The sequence below is a fragment of the Scyliorhinus torazame genome, chromosome 16 (assembly GCF_047496885.1).
Source record: "Scyliorhinus torazame isolate Kashiwa2021f chromosome 16, sScyTor2.1, whole genome shotgun sequence".
NCBI lineage: Eukaryota > Metazoa > Chordata > Chondrichthyes > Carcharhiniformes > Scyliorhinidae > Scyliorhinus > Scyliorhinus torazame.
The window spans coordinates 182,595,359-182,610,936 of NC_092722.1; the positions used below are offsets into that span (position 1 = coordinate 182,595,359).

Consider the following 15,578-nt stretch of genomic DNA (forward strand, 5'->3'; position numbering starts at 1 on the left):
ATAAACAATAATCAGTAAGATATGTCAGTCCCCATAATAACAACGATCCCATCTACCCACCAACCCCCAAACCTCAACCCGCATGTTTACATAAACAAATGACAGAAAGGAATTGGGGATTACCCGTAGTCACCCTTAATCTTACACAGCTCCCACCCCCCCACCCCAGGTCTCCAGCTCCTCCCGTCCACTGCCTCTTGTAAAACTCCTCCCCCCACCCTCGGTTCCTTCCCCCCCAACTTTCCACCCCGGCTAGACCACTCGGACCCTGTTCTGCCAGGCTCCGATGGCCGCAGCCCCTCCCCCCACCTCACTCCCGTTCACTGGCCGGCTTAAACCGGCCAGCGTGGAGGCCCCCTCCCGGGTCCCTTTCCCACTTGCCCAGCCCCAGGAAAGCCCAAAGATCCCCTTTTAGCACACACACCCCGCATATCCACCTACACCCCAAAGAACTCTCATTTCGAGTGAAAGTCCCGTCCCTTCCCTTGTCCAAATATATACCACCTTGGCTCCTTTAATCTCTACACCCCCGCGCAGTGATACAAAAAAGAATAAAATACAGTCATGAGGTCACATCGGCACATGGCCATTCCTCAATTTCTCAGTTCTGCCACAGTCCTTCTGCTTTCGCAAACTCCTCCGCTGCTTCCGCCGTTCCAAAATAAAAGTCCCTGAACTTATAAGTCACCCTCAGCTTCGTGGATATACAATGCCGCACTGCACCTTGCCAATGTACAGTGCCCTCTTCACCCGGTTGAAGGCAGCCCGCCTCCTTGCCAGCTCCACCATAAAGTCCTGGTATAACGTATACCAGCTCCAGCCCACTGCACCACCCGCTTCTGCTTGGCCCAGCTCAGGACCTTCTCCTTCACACTGTACCTACGGAAGCACAGAGTCACTGCCCTTGGCGGCTCACTCGCCTTTGGTACAGGCCTCCATGACCGATGAGCCCGATCCAGTTCATATCGGGAGGGGTCCTCCTCCTCCCCCAATATTTTTGCCAGCATCGCGGCAAAATACTCAGTCGGCTTCGGTCCTTCAACTCCTTCGGGCAGCCCCACAATCCTCAAGTTCTGTTGCCTGGATCTATTTTCCAGGTCTTCCATTTTTCCTCGCAGATCCTTGTTCGTGTCCATCACGTTCCGCATCTCCTTCCCCATCGAGGCAAGTTGATCACCGTGCTGCAATACCGTCTCCGCCACTTCCTTCAGCGCCTCCCCTTGCTCTCGCACCTCCGCCACTGCGCTCGCCACCTCCGTCCTCACCGGGGAAACCGCCTCCTCCACCAGCACACTCGAAGCCTCCCTCATCTCCTTCCTCACCGTCTCCATGCATTTCGCAATCTGCGCCAACTGCTTTTCAAATTCCGCAGCCATCACCTTGGTTATTTCTTCAGCCGTAAGCAGTGCGGCCTTCCCTGGTGCTCCAGCCTCCATTTATCCTGGTGACCCCGCGGTGACCTTTCCACTCCCCGACGGACCTCCAGGTGGTTTTTTTCGGCCGTTTGTTTGCTCACCCTCGACATTTTTCTGAGGGTTCTTTCCCCTCCTGTGTCTTCACTGTGCCTCCTCCGTGCCTTCTCCCTGCTTCTGCCGCCTCCGTGGACCCTGGGACCGGGCTTAAAGCCCCGAAAATGCCGTTCCCGAACGGGAGCCCTCCATTGTGCGGCCGCCTCCCGCCCGCCGTCACCGGAAGTCCCCATAGTCTGCAGTTTCTTGAGATCTTGGACCGAGCAGTTGCCATACCAGGCTGTGATGCAGCCGGCTAGGATGCTCTCTATGACACAATATGGCACATCTGTAGAAGTTTGTGAGAGTCGATGCAGACATGCCAAATTTCTTTAGCCTCTGTAGGAAGTAGAGACGTTGTTGGGCTTTCTTGACTGTTGCATCAACGTGAGTGGACCAGGACAGACTGTTGGTGAGAGACAGACAGTGTAATGGTGAGACGGTAACAGACGGTGTAATGGTAATACTGTAACAGAGAGACAGCCAATGTAAGGATGATACTGTAACAGAGAGACAGGCAGTGTAAGGATGATACTGTAACAGAGAGACAGGCAGTGTAAGGATGATACTGTAACAGAGAGACAGGCAGTGTAATGGTGAGACTCTAACAAAGAGACGGGCAGTGTAATGGTGATGCTGTAAAAGAGAGACAGTCTAACGGTGATACTGTGACAGAGACAGACAGTGTATTGGGATACTGTAACAGACAGACACTGTAATGGGGATACTGTAACAGGGACAAGCAGTGTAATGGGGATGCTGTAACAAAGACAAGCAGTGTAATGGGGATGCTGGAACAGAGACGGGCAGTGTTATGGTGATACTGTAACAAAGAGACAGGCAGTGTAATGGTGATACTGTAACAGACAGGCAGTGTAATGGTGATACTGTGACAGACAGGTAGTGTAATGGTGATACTGTAACAGAGACGGGCAGTGTAATAGAGATAGTATTACGGGTAAGGCAGATGAACTTAGAGCTTGGATTAGTACTTGGGAACTATGATGTTGTAGCCATTACAGAGACCTGGTTGAGGGAAGGGCAGGATTGGCAGCTAAACGTTCCAGGATTTAGATGTTTCAGGCGGGATAGAGGGGGGTGTAAAAGGGGTGGTGGAGTTGCGCTACTGGTTAGGGAGAATTATCACAGCTGTACTGCGGGAGGACACCTCAGAGGGCAGTGAGGCTATATGGGTAGAGATCAGGAATAAGAAGGGTGCAGTCACAATGTTGGGGGTTTACTACAGGCCTCCCAACAGCCAGCGGGAGATAGAGGAGCAGATAGGTAGACAGATTTTGGAAAAGAGCAAAAACAACAGGGTTGTGGTGATGGGAGACTTCAACTTCCCCAATATTGACTGGGACTCACTTAGTGCCAGGAGCTTAGACGGGGCGGAGTTTGTAAGAAGCATCCAGGAGGGCTTCTTAAAACAATATGTAGACAGTCCAACTAGGGAAGGGGCGGTACTGGACCTGGTATTGGGGAATGAGCCCAGCCAGGTGGTAGATGTTTCAGTAGGGGAGCATTTCGGGAACAGTGACCACAATTCAGTAAGTTTTAAAGTGCTGGTGGACAAGGATAAGAGTGGTCCTAGGATGAATGTGTTAAATTGGGGGAAGGCTAATTATAACAATATTAGGCGGGAACTGAAGAACATAGATTGGGGGCGGATGTTTGAGGGCAAATCAACATCTGACATGTGGGAGGCTTTCAAGTGTCAGTTGAAAGGAATTCAGGACCGGCATGTTCCTGTGAGGAAGAAGGATAAATACGGCAATTTTCGGGAACCTTGGATAACGAGAGATATTGTAGGCCTCGTCAAAAAGAAAAAGGAGGCATTTGTCAGGGCTAAAAGGCTGGGAACAGACGAAGCCTGTGTGGAATATAAGGAAAGTAGGAAGGAACTTAAGCAAGGAGTCAGGAGGGCTAGAAGGGGTCACGAAAAGTCATTGGCAAATAGGGTTAAGGAAAATCCCAAGGCTTTTTACACGTACATAAAAAGCAAGAGGGTAGCCAGGGAAAGGGTTGGCCCACTGAAGGATAGGCAAGGGAATCTATGTGTGGAGCCAGAGAAAATGGGCGAGGTACTAAATGAATACTTTGCATCAGTATTCACCAAAGAGAAGAAATTGGTAGATGTTGAGTCTGGAGAAGGGTGTGTCGATAGCCTGGGTCACATTGAGATCCAAAAAGACGAGGTGTTGGGTGTCTTAAAAAATATTAAGGTAGATAAGTCCCCAGGGCCTGATGGGATCTACCCCAGAATACTGAAGGAGGCTGGAGAGGAAATTGCTGAGGCCTTGACAGAAATCTTTGGATCCTCACTGTCTTCAGGTGATGTCCCGGAGGACTGGAGAATAGCCAATGTTGTTCCTCTGTTTAAGAAGGGTAGCAAGGATAATCCAGGGAACTACAGGCCGGTGAGCCTTACTTCAGTGGTAGGGAAATTACTGGAGAGAATTCTTTGAGACAGGATCTACTCCCATTTGGAAGCAAATGGACGTATTAGTGAGAGGCAGCATGGTTTTGTGAAGGGGAGGTCGTGTCTCACTAACTTGATAGAGTTTTTTGAGGAGGTCACTAAGATGATTGATGCAGGTAGGGCAGTGGATGTTGTCTACATGGACTTCAGTAAGGCCTTTGACAAGGTCCCTCATGGTAGACTAGTACAAAAGGTGAAGTCACACGGGATCAGGGGTGAGCTGGCAAGGTGGATACAGAACTGGCTAGGTCATAGAAGGCAGAGAGTAGCAATGGAAGGATGCTTTTCTAATTGGAGGGCTGTGACCAGTGGTGTTCCACAGGGATCAGTGCTGGGACCTTTGCTGTTTGTAGTATATATAAATGATTTGGAGGAAAATGTAACTGGTCTGATTAGTAAGTTTGCTGACGACACAAAGGTTGGTAGAATTGTGGATAGCGATGAGGACTGTCAGAGGATACAGCAGGATTTAGATTGTTTGGAGACTTGGGCGGAGAGATGGCAGATGGAGTTTAATCCCACTGAGTCTGCACCGATGTGAGGTAATGCATTTTGGAAGGTCTAATGCAGGTAGGGAATATACAGTGAATGGTAGAACCCTGAAGAGTATTGACAGACCGAGAGATCTAGGTGTACAGGTCCACAGGTCATTGAAAGGGGCAACACAGGTGGAGAAGGTAGTCAAGAAGGCATACGGCATGCTTGCCTTCATTGGCCAGGGCATTGAGTATAAGAATTGGCAAGTCATGTTGCAGCTGTATAGAACCTTAGTTAGGCCACACTTGGAGTATAGTGTTCAATTCTGGTCGCCACACTACCAGAAGGATGTGGAGGCTTTAGAGAGGGTGCAGAAGAGATTTACCAGAATGTTGCCTGGTATGGAGGGCATTAGCTATGAGGAGCGGTTGAATAAACTCGGTTTGTTCTCACTGGAACGAAGGAGGTTGAGGGGAGACCTGATAGAGGTCTACAAAATTATGAGGGGCATAGACAGAGTGGATAGTCAGATGCTTTTCCCCAGGGTTGAGGGGTCAATTACCAGGGGGCATAGGTTTAAGGTGAGAGGGGCAAGGTTTAGAGTAGATGTACGAGGCAAGTTTTTTACGCAGAGGGTAGTGGGTGCCTGGAACTCGCTACCGGAGGAGGTGGTGGAAGCAGGGACGATAGTGACATTTAAGGGGCATCTTGACAAATACATGAATAGGATGGGAATAGAGGGATATGGATAGGTCGGCACGGGCTTGGAGGGCCGAAGGGCCTGTTCCTGTGCTGTACATTTCTTTGTTCTTATACTGTAACAGGGAGACAGGCAATGTAATGGGGGTACTGCAACTCTGAGACAGTTGGTGTTCTGATGATGCTGTAACAGAGACAGGCAGTGTAATGATGATACTGTAACAGGGAGACTGACAGTGTAATGGGGGTACTGTAACAAAAGCTGCGTCTCTGGCCCAATATCTCTTTATGGGCTCCGTGTCAAATTGTCAAATGTTGATAATCACTCTTGTGAATTGCCTTGAGTCATTTCGTTATGTTACTGGTGCTATGTAAATACAGGTTTTGTTGCGATTTCACAACATTGCCACAAGGTGTCCTCGGTGATCCAGCTGCCAAGTACCATTCATTCCATCAAAATTACCGGGTCTTCAGAATCACATCAGGAATGTTCACTTATTAACACCAACTAGCTGAGTGGAGCATAAGCACTAGCATGTACTGGTTGGTTCGAGTAGCCTGTTTCTGTGCTGCATGTTCTATTTATTCTAGTCCAAAGATGTGCAGGTTAGGTGGGGTTACGGAGATAGGGCGGGCCCAGGTAGGATGATCTTTCAGAGGGTCGGTGCAGACTCAGTGGGTCGATTGGCCTCCTTCTGCACTGTGGGGCTTCTATGATCCCTAGAACAAGGGGTCACAATCTCAGGATACCGCCTGTCATGTGAGAGTACCACTAAGATATGGGTGTTTAAGAAATGTACCTTTTAAGAAATGGGTGTTTACTACTGCAGTGATGTCAGAGAGTGGGTGGAGCTGGACTGTCTGTCAGCTTTTTACTTTCGTTTTTGAGCAGGCTGCAGGGTGTGTTTTAATTTCGTTTTCAGATCTGGATAGCTGCAGTCACAGCCAGAAGGTGTATGAATCTCTCTCTCTAATCTAAAGACTGTAAATCGATCCTTTGGTAATTGAAAACTAATAACAGTAGTGACTTTAACCTAATGTGCTTCTGTTGAAAAGTGTTTCTTCTGTCTTCTGGATGTTATAGAATCATAGAAGTTTACAGCATGGAAACAGGCCCTTCGGCCCAACCAGTCCATGCCGCCCAGTTTTTACCATTAAGCTAGTCCCAGTTGCCCGCACTTGGCCCATAACCCTCTATACCCATCTTACCCATGTAACTATCTAAATGTTTTTTTAAAAGACACAATTGTACCCGCCTCTACTACTACCTCTGGCAGCCCATTCCAGACACTCACTACCCTCTGAGTGAAGAAATTGCCCCTCTGGGCCCTTCTGAATCTCTCCCCTCTCACCTTAAACCTATGCCCTCTAGTTTTAGACTCCCCTACCTTTGGGAAAAGATGTTGACTATCTACCTTATCTATGCCCCACATTATTTTATAGACCTCTATAAGATCAACGCTCCAAGGAAAAAAGTCCCAGTCTATCCAGCCTCTCCTTATAACTCAAACCATCAAGTCCCGGCAACATCCTAGTAAATCTTTTCTGCACTCTTTCCAGTTTAATAATATCCTTCCTATAATAGGGTGACCAGAACTGCACACAGTATTCCAAGTGTGGCCGTACCAATGTCTTGTACAACTTCAACAAGACGTCCCAACTCCTGTATTCAATGTTCTGACCAATGAAACCAAGCATGCCGAATGCCTTCTTCACCACCCTGTCCACCTGCGACTCCACCTTCAAGGAGCTATGAACCTGTACTCCTAGATCTCTTTGTTCTATAACTCTCCCCAACGCCATACCATTAACTGAGTAGGTCCTGGCCTGATTCGATCTGCCAAAATGCATCACCTCACATTTATCTAAATTAAACTCCATCTGCCATTCGTCGGCCCACTGGCCTAATTGATCAAGATCCCGTTGCAATCCTAGATAACCTTCTTCACTATCCACTATGCCACCAATCTTGGTGTCATCTGCAAACTTACTAACCATGCCTCCTAAATTCTCATCCAAATCATTAATATAAATCACAAATAACAGTGGACCCAGCACCGATACCTGAGGCACACTACTGGTCACAGGCCTCCAGTTTGAAAAACAACCCTCTACAACCACCCTCTGCCTTCTGTCGTCCAGCCAATTTTGAATCCAATTGGCAACCTCACCCTGGATCCCGTGAGCTTTAACCTTCTGCAACAACCTACCATGCGGTACCTTGTCAAAGGCTTTGCTAAAGTCCATGTAGACAACGTCTACTGCACTGCCCTCATCTACCTTCTTGGTCACCCCCTCAAAAAACTCAATCAAATTTGTGAGACATGATTTTCCACGCACAAAGCCATGCTGACTGCCCCGAATCAGTCCTTGCCTCTCTAAATGCTTGTAGATCCTGTCTCTCAGAATACCTTCTAGCAACTTACCTACTACAGACGTTAGGCTCACCAGTCTGTAGTTCCCAGGCTTTTCCCTGCTGCCCTTCTTAAACAAGGGCACAACATTCGCCACTCTCCAATCTTCAGGCACCTCACCTGTGGCTGCCGATGATTCAAATATCTCTGTTAGGGGACCCACAATTTCCTCCCTTGCCTCCCACAACACCCTGGGATACATTTCATCAGGTCCCGGGGATTTATCTACCTTGACGCGCTTTAAGACTTCCAGCACCTCCTCCTCTGTAATATGCACACTTCTCAAGACATCACTATTTATTTCCCTTAGTTTCCTAACATCCATGCCTTTCTCCACCGTGAATACCGATGAGAAATATTCATTCAGGATCTCACCCAACTCTTGTAGCTCTGCACATAGATGCCCTTGTTGATCCTTAAGAGGCCCTACTCTGTCCCTAGTTACTCTTTTCCCCTTTATGTATTTGTAGAATCTCTTTGGATTCTCCCTTGCATTATTTGCCAAAGCAATTTCATGTCCCCTTTTTGCCCTCCTGATTTCCCTCTTAACTCTATTTCGACAATCTCTATACTCTTCAAGGGATCCACTTGATCCCAGTTGCTTATGTACGTCATATGCCTCCTTTTTGACCAGAGTCTCAATATCTCGAGTCATCCAGGGTTCCCTACTTCTACCAGCCTTGCCCTTCACTCTAAAGGGAATGTGCTTACCCTGCACCCTGGTTAACACATTTTTAAAAGCCTCCCATTTACCAGCTGTCCCTTTGCCTGCCAACAGTCTCCCCCAATCTACCTCTGCAAGTTCCTGTCTGATACCATCAAAATTGGCCTTGCCCCAATTAAGAATTTTAACTCTTGGGCCAGACCTATCATTCTCCATAGCTATCTTAAAACTAATGGAGTTATGGTCACTTGTCCCAAAGTGATCTCTCACTAGCGCTTCTGTCACTTGCCCTTCCTTATTTCCCAAGACGAGGTCAAGTTTTGCCCCCTCTCTAGTCGGTCCATCCACTTACTGAATGAGAAATTCTTCCTGAATACACTCAACAAATTTCCCTCCATCCAAGCCCCTAATGCTATGGCTGTCCCAGTCAATGTTGGGAAAGTTAAAGTCCCCTACTACTACCACCCTATTATTCTTGCAGCTATCTGTAATCTCCTTACATATTTGCTCCTCAATTTCCCGCTGACTATTTGGAGGCCTGTAGTACAGTCCTACCAAGGTGATCTCTCCCTTCTTATTTTTCAGTTCCACCCATATAGACTCAGTGGGCGAACCCTCGGATATATCCCCTCTAAGTACTGCCGTGATGTTCTCCCTAATCAAAAACGCCACTCCCCCTCCTTTCTTACCTCCTGTTCTATCCTTTCTATAGCATCTGTACCCCGGAACATTGAGCTGCCAGTCCTGCCCCTCCCTTAGCCATGTTTCAGTCATAGCTATAATATCCCAGTCCCATGTGCCCGACCATGCCCTGAGTTCATCCGCTTTGCCCGTCAGGCCCCTTGCATTGAAATAAATGCAGTTTAATGTAGACCTTCCTTGCTCTCTGCCCTGCTTTCTCAGGTCATGCTTTACACACTCTCCCTTCCTGACTTTTGTTTCTGTCCCCACTGACTTCCTACATCGGTTCCCATCCCCCTGCCACATTAGTTTAAACCCTCCCCAACTGCACGAGCAAACACACCCCCGAGAACATTGGTTCCGGTCCCACCCAGATGCAGACCGTCCGATTTGTACAGGTCCCACCTCCCCCAGAACCGGTCCCAATGTCCCAGGAATTTGAAACCCTCCCTCTTGCACCATCTCTCAAGCCACGTATTCATCCTAGCTATCCTGTCATTCCTACTCTGACTATCACGTGGCACTGGTAGCAATCCTGAGATTACTACCTTTGAGGTCCTACTTTTTAGTTTAACTCCTAACTCCCTAAATTCAGCTTGTAGGACCTCATCCCGTTTTTTACCTATATCGTTGGTGCCTATATGCACCACGACAACTGGTTGTTCACCCTCCCCCTCCAGAATGCCCTGCAGCCGCTCCGAGACATCCTTGACCCTTGCACCAGGGAGGCAACATACCAACCTGGATTCTCGTTTGCGTCCACAGAAACGCCTGTCTATCCCCCTGTTGTTTGGGAAGTTATTAAGGATTACTTAGTGTTGTATTCTTTGGGGGTTGTGTTTGAATTAATGGTTGCTAAGATGTTCACTGTATGTTTTAAAAAGGTTAACTTGAGTTCATAGAATAAACATTGTTTTGCTTTAAAAGATACTTTTCCATTTCTGCTGTACCGCACCTGTAGAGTGGGCCATGTGCTCCCCATACCACAATCTATTAAAAGTTGTGGGTCAGGTGAACTCCATGATACACTCTGGGGTTCTCTAAACCCTGGCCCATAACAGGCCATTTAGGACTTGGATGAGGAGAACGTTCCTCACTCAGAGGGTGCGGAACCTGTGGAATTCTTGACCACAAGACACCCTGGAGGCCAAATCACTGAATGTATTTAAGAAGGAAGAGGATAGATCTCTGGACTCGGAAGGTCTCAAGGGGAATGGTGGAGCATTAAGGTGGAGGATCAGCCACGGTCATGTCGAATGGCGAAGCAGGCTCGAAGGGCCGAATGACCTCCTTCTCTTTTCTAAAGGGCGTGGTGATATTGAGTTGTACAATGAGGCAAAGTATCACAAGAGGCAGGCTTTAGTCTCCAATAATTCTGTTCACTCCACCGCGGCTGATTTGTTCACTGGTTTCCTTGTATTTTGCTCCCCTCACAGCCTGACCTTATCCTCCCTCAAACCTCTTTACAAACTCTCCCCTGCCACAAACACCCGGCCTTGGACTCTCGCTTCTGATACTTCCCTGCGCCTCTGTGGTGTAAATGCCTCATTATTCCGGGTACGTTGCCGTCTCTATCCATCTTGCTCGCTCGATCCTCACTGATTCTGCAGGAGCTGGCAGCGCCCCACGGGGTTCACAGCTCACCGGCTGCAGGGGGGATCAATGAACTGATGGCATTCCGCTGTTTTACATTTCAACACTGACGGGCACCACCCCGGCCTGTTTTGTTTCGACGATACAGCCCTGGCCAACCCCTGAAGCAGAAAACTGGGCAAAGAACCTGCACTGTTTCGGGAAAGAACTTTTTCGACAGATCCCAGCTGCAGTTAAAGTCTGTGAGTCATCGCCAGACTTGAGTTGCTGGACGAATAGTACATCAAAGCAGATCCATGAGTATGTTTCATTTGACATGTTCCTGCGGCGCGTGTCTGCGAACTGATATTTGAGCTTTGTCAGGCTTTTATGGAAATCAAAATCTGGCAAGTTTCTTTCTTCTGATGTCGATATCAGATGACACTTTAACATTTATGCGCAAGCTGGCAACGTTGTTGTTTTGCCTCGATGCATGACAAGATTTCTGGGGCACGGTAAGTGTGATCTTTATAGGCATGCGTATCTCTCCAGGAGCAAATTTGATGTGAGCAGATATCTCAGTCGAAAAATTGGACACATTTTTACTTCACATTGCTCCCTTCCAGAAAGATGGGAGTCTGATCCTGCTCCAACCAAATTGTCAGTCTAAGCGCGTGGTTGAGTAACACCCACACAGGAACCAAGGTTTCCTGGGTGACTTATGCACAAACTGGCAGCAAATTCAGACTAGGGAAGGTGTGCGGTTAAATGCGGAAATTTATAAGTTGCTGCCTGAGACACGCCACTCCACCATAAGTTTCAAGACAGCGTCTCATAGTCTGGTTCTGCGTTGAAATGCATTGAACGTCCTGAAGCTTCTGGACCTGACTGTTGGTACAAACTAGACTCAGCAGAGAAAGTTAGAATTTGTCCATTCTCTTGTCAGTTCAATAATGCAATGAGAGTTCATTTCTGCCAGACAACATCTCCCGCACTGAAAATTAACATTTATAAGTTTGGGGTCTCATTCCTTCAGATTTGAATTGTTGTTTCAGGGTTTTTTTTTTGGCAATACAAACCTTTAAAAAAAATTTCGTCTCTTTTCCCTCTCTCGGTTCAAACTTCTTTTCACTCTCTCTTTTCTGTACCTGATTTGACATTGAATTGAAAAGGATGATTTTTGATGGGTAACAATGCTGGTCTTTGCCAGCGATGCCTCACATCCTGCTCTATTTTGTTGGTTCAGATTTTTCACAGTCCTTCAGTCCAATTGGTTGAGGAGTTGCACGATTGCTTGCCCTGTTGTTCCAATCCTAAACCAGATCCCCAAATTTTGGCATGAGCCAGTTAGGGACCAGTAACCTTTTGTTTAAAATAGGCAGAATGTGAGATCCCAGGTGCTTACTGAGGGAATAAAGTCACAAGATTCCATGGTTTTTAAACAGAAACAATCTTGTTAAATTGTCTCCCTCTGGGATTCCACATCTTCACTTTCTAGCCTCTGAATTACCTCAAAAATGTCCTTGACTTGGTCTTTGCTCAAGGACTGTTCATCTCCTGAAGGTTTAACCTCTTCTCCTGAGACTGTGTTCCGTGGGTTTCCCGAGGCGTCACCGCAGCACCGATTCCCAGGTGCAACTCCAGCTTTTCAGCCCGGCTGAGTAGAACACCGGCTTGGGTCACTGTCTGTGTGGAGTCTGCACGTCCCCCCCGTGTCTGCGTGGGTTTCCTCCGGGTGCTCCGGTTTCCTCCCACAGTCCAAAGATGTGCAGGTTAGGTGGATTGGCCATGATAAATTGCCCTTAGTGTTGGGTGGAGGTGTTGACCTTGGGTAGGGTGCTCTTTCCAAGTGCCGGTGCAGACTCAATGGGCCGAATGGCCTCCTGCACTGTAAATTCAATGATAATCTATGATTAATCTAGGACAAAGGTTCGGCACAACATCGTGGGCCGAAGGGCCTGTTCTGTGCTGTATTTTTCTATGTTCTATGTTCTAACAGCACTACCCCAAAGCCTTACTTTTGCCCCAAAGGCCCACAACATGGAGTCAATGACATAGCATCACTTTTGCTGCCTGGGGCCTATCTCTTTGCTCCTCTCCCAGTGTTTCTCTCCTTGATGATCTCCTCCTGGCGGTGGTCTCCTCTCCTCCCGGTGGTTACTGCCCCCCCCCCCCCCCAACGCTCCAATTCCCAGAGCTTTCCCTGTGGGCTAACAAGTCAACAAGACTCGCATTCATCATAATGTCTCTCACCATGTCCCAAAGCACCTAGCAGCCAATGTCGCACTGTGGGGGTGTACTCACTGTTGTAATGTGGGGGGGAAACACAGCAGCTAATTTCCACATAACAACCTCAGACAAATACCATTGCCAACAATGACCAAATCATCTGATTTACTGCTGTGATGAATATAGGAATTTCAGGTGTATTATTTTGTCGTTATTTGGTGCAGTAAGGGTTAAAGGCCTAGGTTGTGTGTGTGTGACTGCTGCAGTCATGTTTTAAACAAAATCCTGGTATGAAAGACAACAAAGCTTTTGGGTGCGAGGGGTGCAATTAAAGCATAGTAAAAAGCTTTGGCTAATGGAATGTTGTTTGGATTAAGGGGATTCCCTGTGGGTGTTAATTAGATTTCAGCTTGGTAAAATGATGATGTTGCTGGGTAGAGCTTAGACACCAGGCAGTTTTGCAGAAAGCTGAATGAAGAGAGACCTTTTCATACTTCTTTAAAGACAAGATCTGACTCCAGTCAGAACCATGCAGAAACTATGACTGTATACCTTCAGAAGGTGTTTCATTTGGTTTCAGCACCCCTCGTTCACCAGAAGTGAAGCAGTTTTCTCTCATTGCAGTTCAGTTAAAAGAGTCTTTAAAGTAGTGCAGACTTGTCTTAGAATGAGGGGTGCTGAAACCAAATGAAACACCTTCTGAAGGTATGCAGTCATAGTTTCTGCATGGTTCTGACTGGAGTCAGATCTTGTCTTTAAAGAAGTATGAAAAGTTCTCTCTTTTTCAAAGAACTTGTGTGTAAAGCAGGTATTACTTCGTGCTAATGGTATTTTAACAGTGGATTGAGAGCTGAGATGGTTTTTGTCTTGTTATTTGAGTGGAAATAAATTTGCAGTTAAGAGTATGATATTGTAAGCTATTTTCTGGTGTGACGTTAAAGACATTTTAATACTGTGTTGGCAATAAAGTGTGTTTCAATATACCATATCCCTATTTCTTCGTGCCACCACTCCTGGCAAATCATAACCTCACAATCTTACAAAATTAATAAAATATTGGGGTTTCTGTCCAGTATCTGAGCCACTGTCTGGGACTTTAATAGTGCCGGTAGATTGAGTGATAAATATTGGTTGGTGAGCGGCGGGGAGTAGAAAAATCAACACCGGTGTTTGAACATTGTCAGGTTGTGTCCCCCTTCAACTTGGCCTCACCACCGCCTATCACCAGTAACAGGCGGGCAACCACCCACACTCCACCTGGGCCTGCCGCTCAGAGTTCTAACTCTACCCACACTTTCACCTGGAACTAGCACCGCTCTCGCTCCAGACACAGGCCACGTTTGGTCGCGCCAAATCTCCAATTTTATAACTTGCAAGACATCAAAAGGCGGAAACCTGGAAACGTTTGGCAGGTCAGGCAGAATCCGGGGAGCGAGAAACCGAGTTCACATTTTGTGACCCGATGGGAGTTTACCGGTCAATAAGCAAGTACGGGTGGCGGAGAAAAAGACCTGGGGTGACAGGATTTAGCGGGGGGGGGGGGGGGGGGGGGGGGGGGGGGTAGTGAGGAAAGAATAAATGAAAAGGTTCGCGATGGGGCCAGGAACAGGAATGATTAAGCAGGTTGAATTGGGTTGCTGGCGGCTTTTCTGAGTTCTGTGGGCAGAGATCAGAGGCAGGATTCTCCGCCCCGCGGCGCCACATTTCCGTTTCACCCCGTCGGCGGGATGCTCCGCTACGCCGGCCGGTCAATGGGGTTTCCCCATGGCGGGGCAGCCCCCGCGCCGTCGGGGAAACCCGCCGGCCAAACGGAGCATCCCAACGGTGGAGAATCCAACAGTCCAACCCGTGCCGTGACACTTTACCGATAGCCTAGTGGCACCTGGAGGTGTTTTTATTTTTAAACATATTGTTTTCTGTCCTGTCTGGTTGCAGTGAATGGAGCAGTGAAGGAAGAGGCGCTCAACCGCAAGACGGCGGAGGACGTTGGCCAGCTTATTCAGAAAATGGTCAACCAGTCAGGCCTGGACATAATCCGCATTCGGAAACCATTTCACACAGACAGCCCAAGCATACAGGGCCAGTGGAATCCATTTACCAACAAATCCAGTGTCCTGAACGTTCAAGCCTTCAAGAAAGAGACAGAGAAGCAGGAGGCAGCCACTGAGGCAAAGTAATGGATTTGACCAGACCTGAGTGAATTCACTTGAGTTACGTAGACCTAATGTTTTCTATTTAAATAAAACAAAACTCCCCAACACATTGAGCAGTCAAGTAATGAATTGCAAATGGCTTCTAATATCACGAGGCGCCACTGCTCTGTGAACTTTGGGCGTGGAAATTGTACAAAGATACAGAAGAAAGTAATGATCTTTCGCCCTCTCACTGGCTTAGGTTGAAAGTCACTATTGGGGCCAAGGGACACCTGGGTTCAAATCCTAGTTTGTTGAGTTGAGGAGTAACAGCGGTCTCGGGTTAGGGAACAGAGCAGTCGTCCTGGTCACCACTCTGGAGGATGTGATGCTGCATCTAGTCGAATAGCTCTCCATGTGATTTGGGCTCAGGCATCAGAAATGGCGACTTGGCCGAGATAACGAAGGTCGGAGCGGGTCAGAATGGAGGAATTAAAATGGGAATGGGTATCGCGTTAGGATTTGAGGCGAGTAATTTAATTTAATAATTTTTATTTTCACACGGAGGCTTACATTAACACTGCAATGAAGTTACTGTGAAAATCCCCGCGTCGGCACATTCCGGCACCTGTTCAGGTACACAGAGGGAGAATTCAGAATATCCAAATGACTTAACAGCACATCTTTAGGGACTTGTGGGAGGAAACCGGAGCGCCCGGA

General features: G+C 47.7%; 1 protein-coding gene across 1 annotated transcript in view; it reads left to right on the forward strand.

The window, feature by feature from the left end:
- The window catches only part of mrpl43 (mitochondrial ribosomal protein L43), a 26,610-nt gene extending 11,624 nt beyond the window's left edge, over positions 1 to 14,986 (forward strand). Inside the window, exon 3 of the mRNA XM_072479569.1 lies at positions 14,662 to 14,986. Coding sequence (XP_072335670.1) covers positions 14,662 to 14,903 — 242 coding nt within the window. The 3' untranslated portion in view covers positions 14,904 to 14,986. The remainder of the gene's footprint in view (positions 1 to 14,661) is intronic.
- Positions 14,987 to 15,578: the final 592 nt, after the last annotated feature.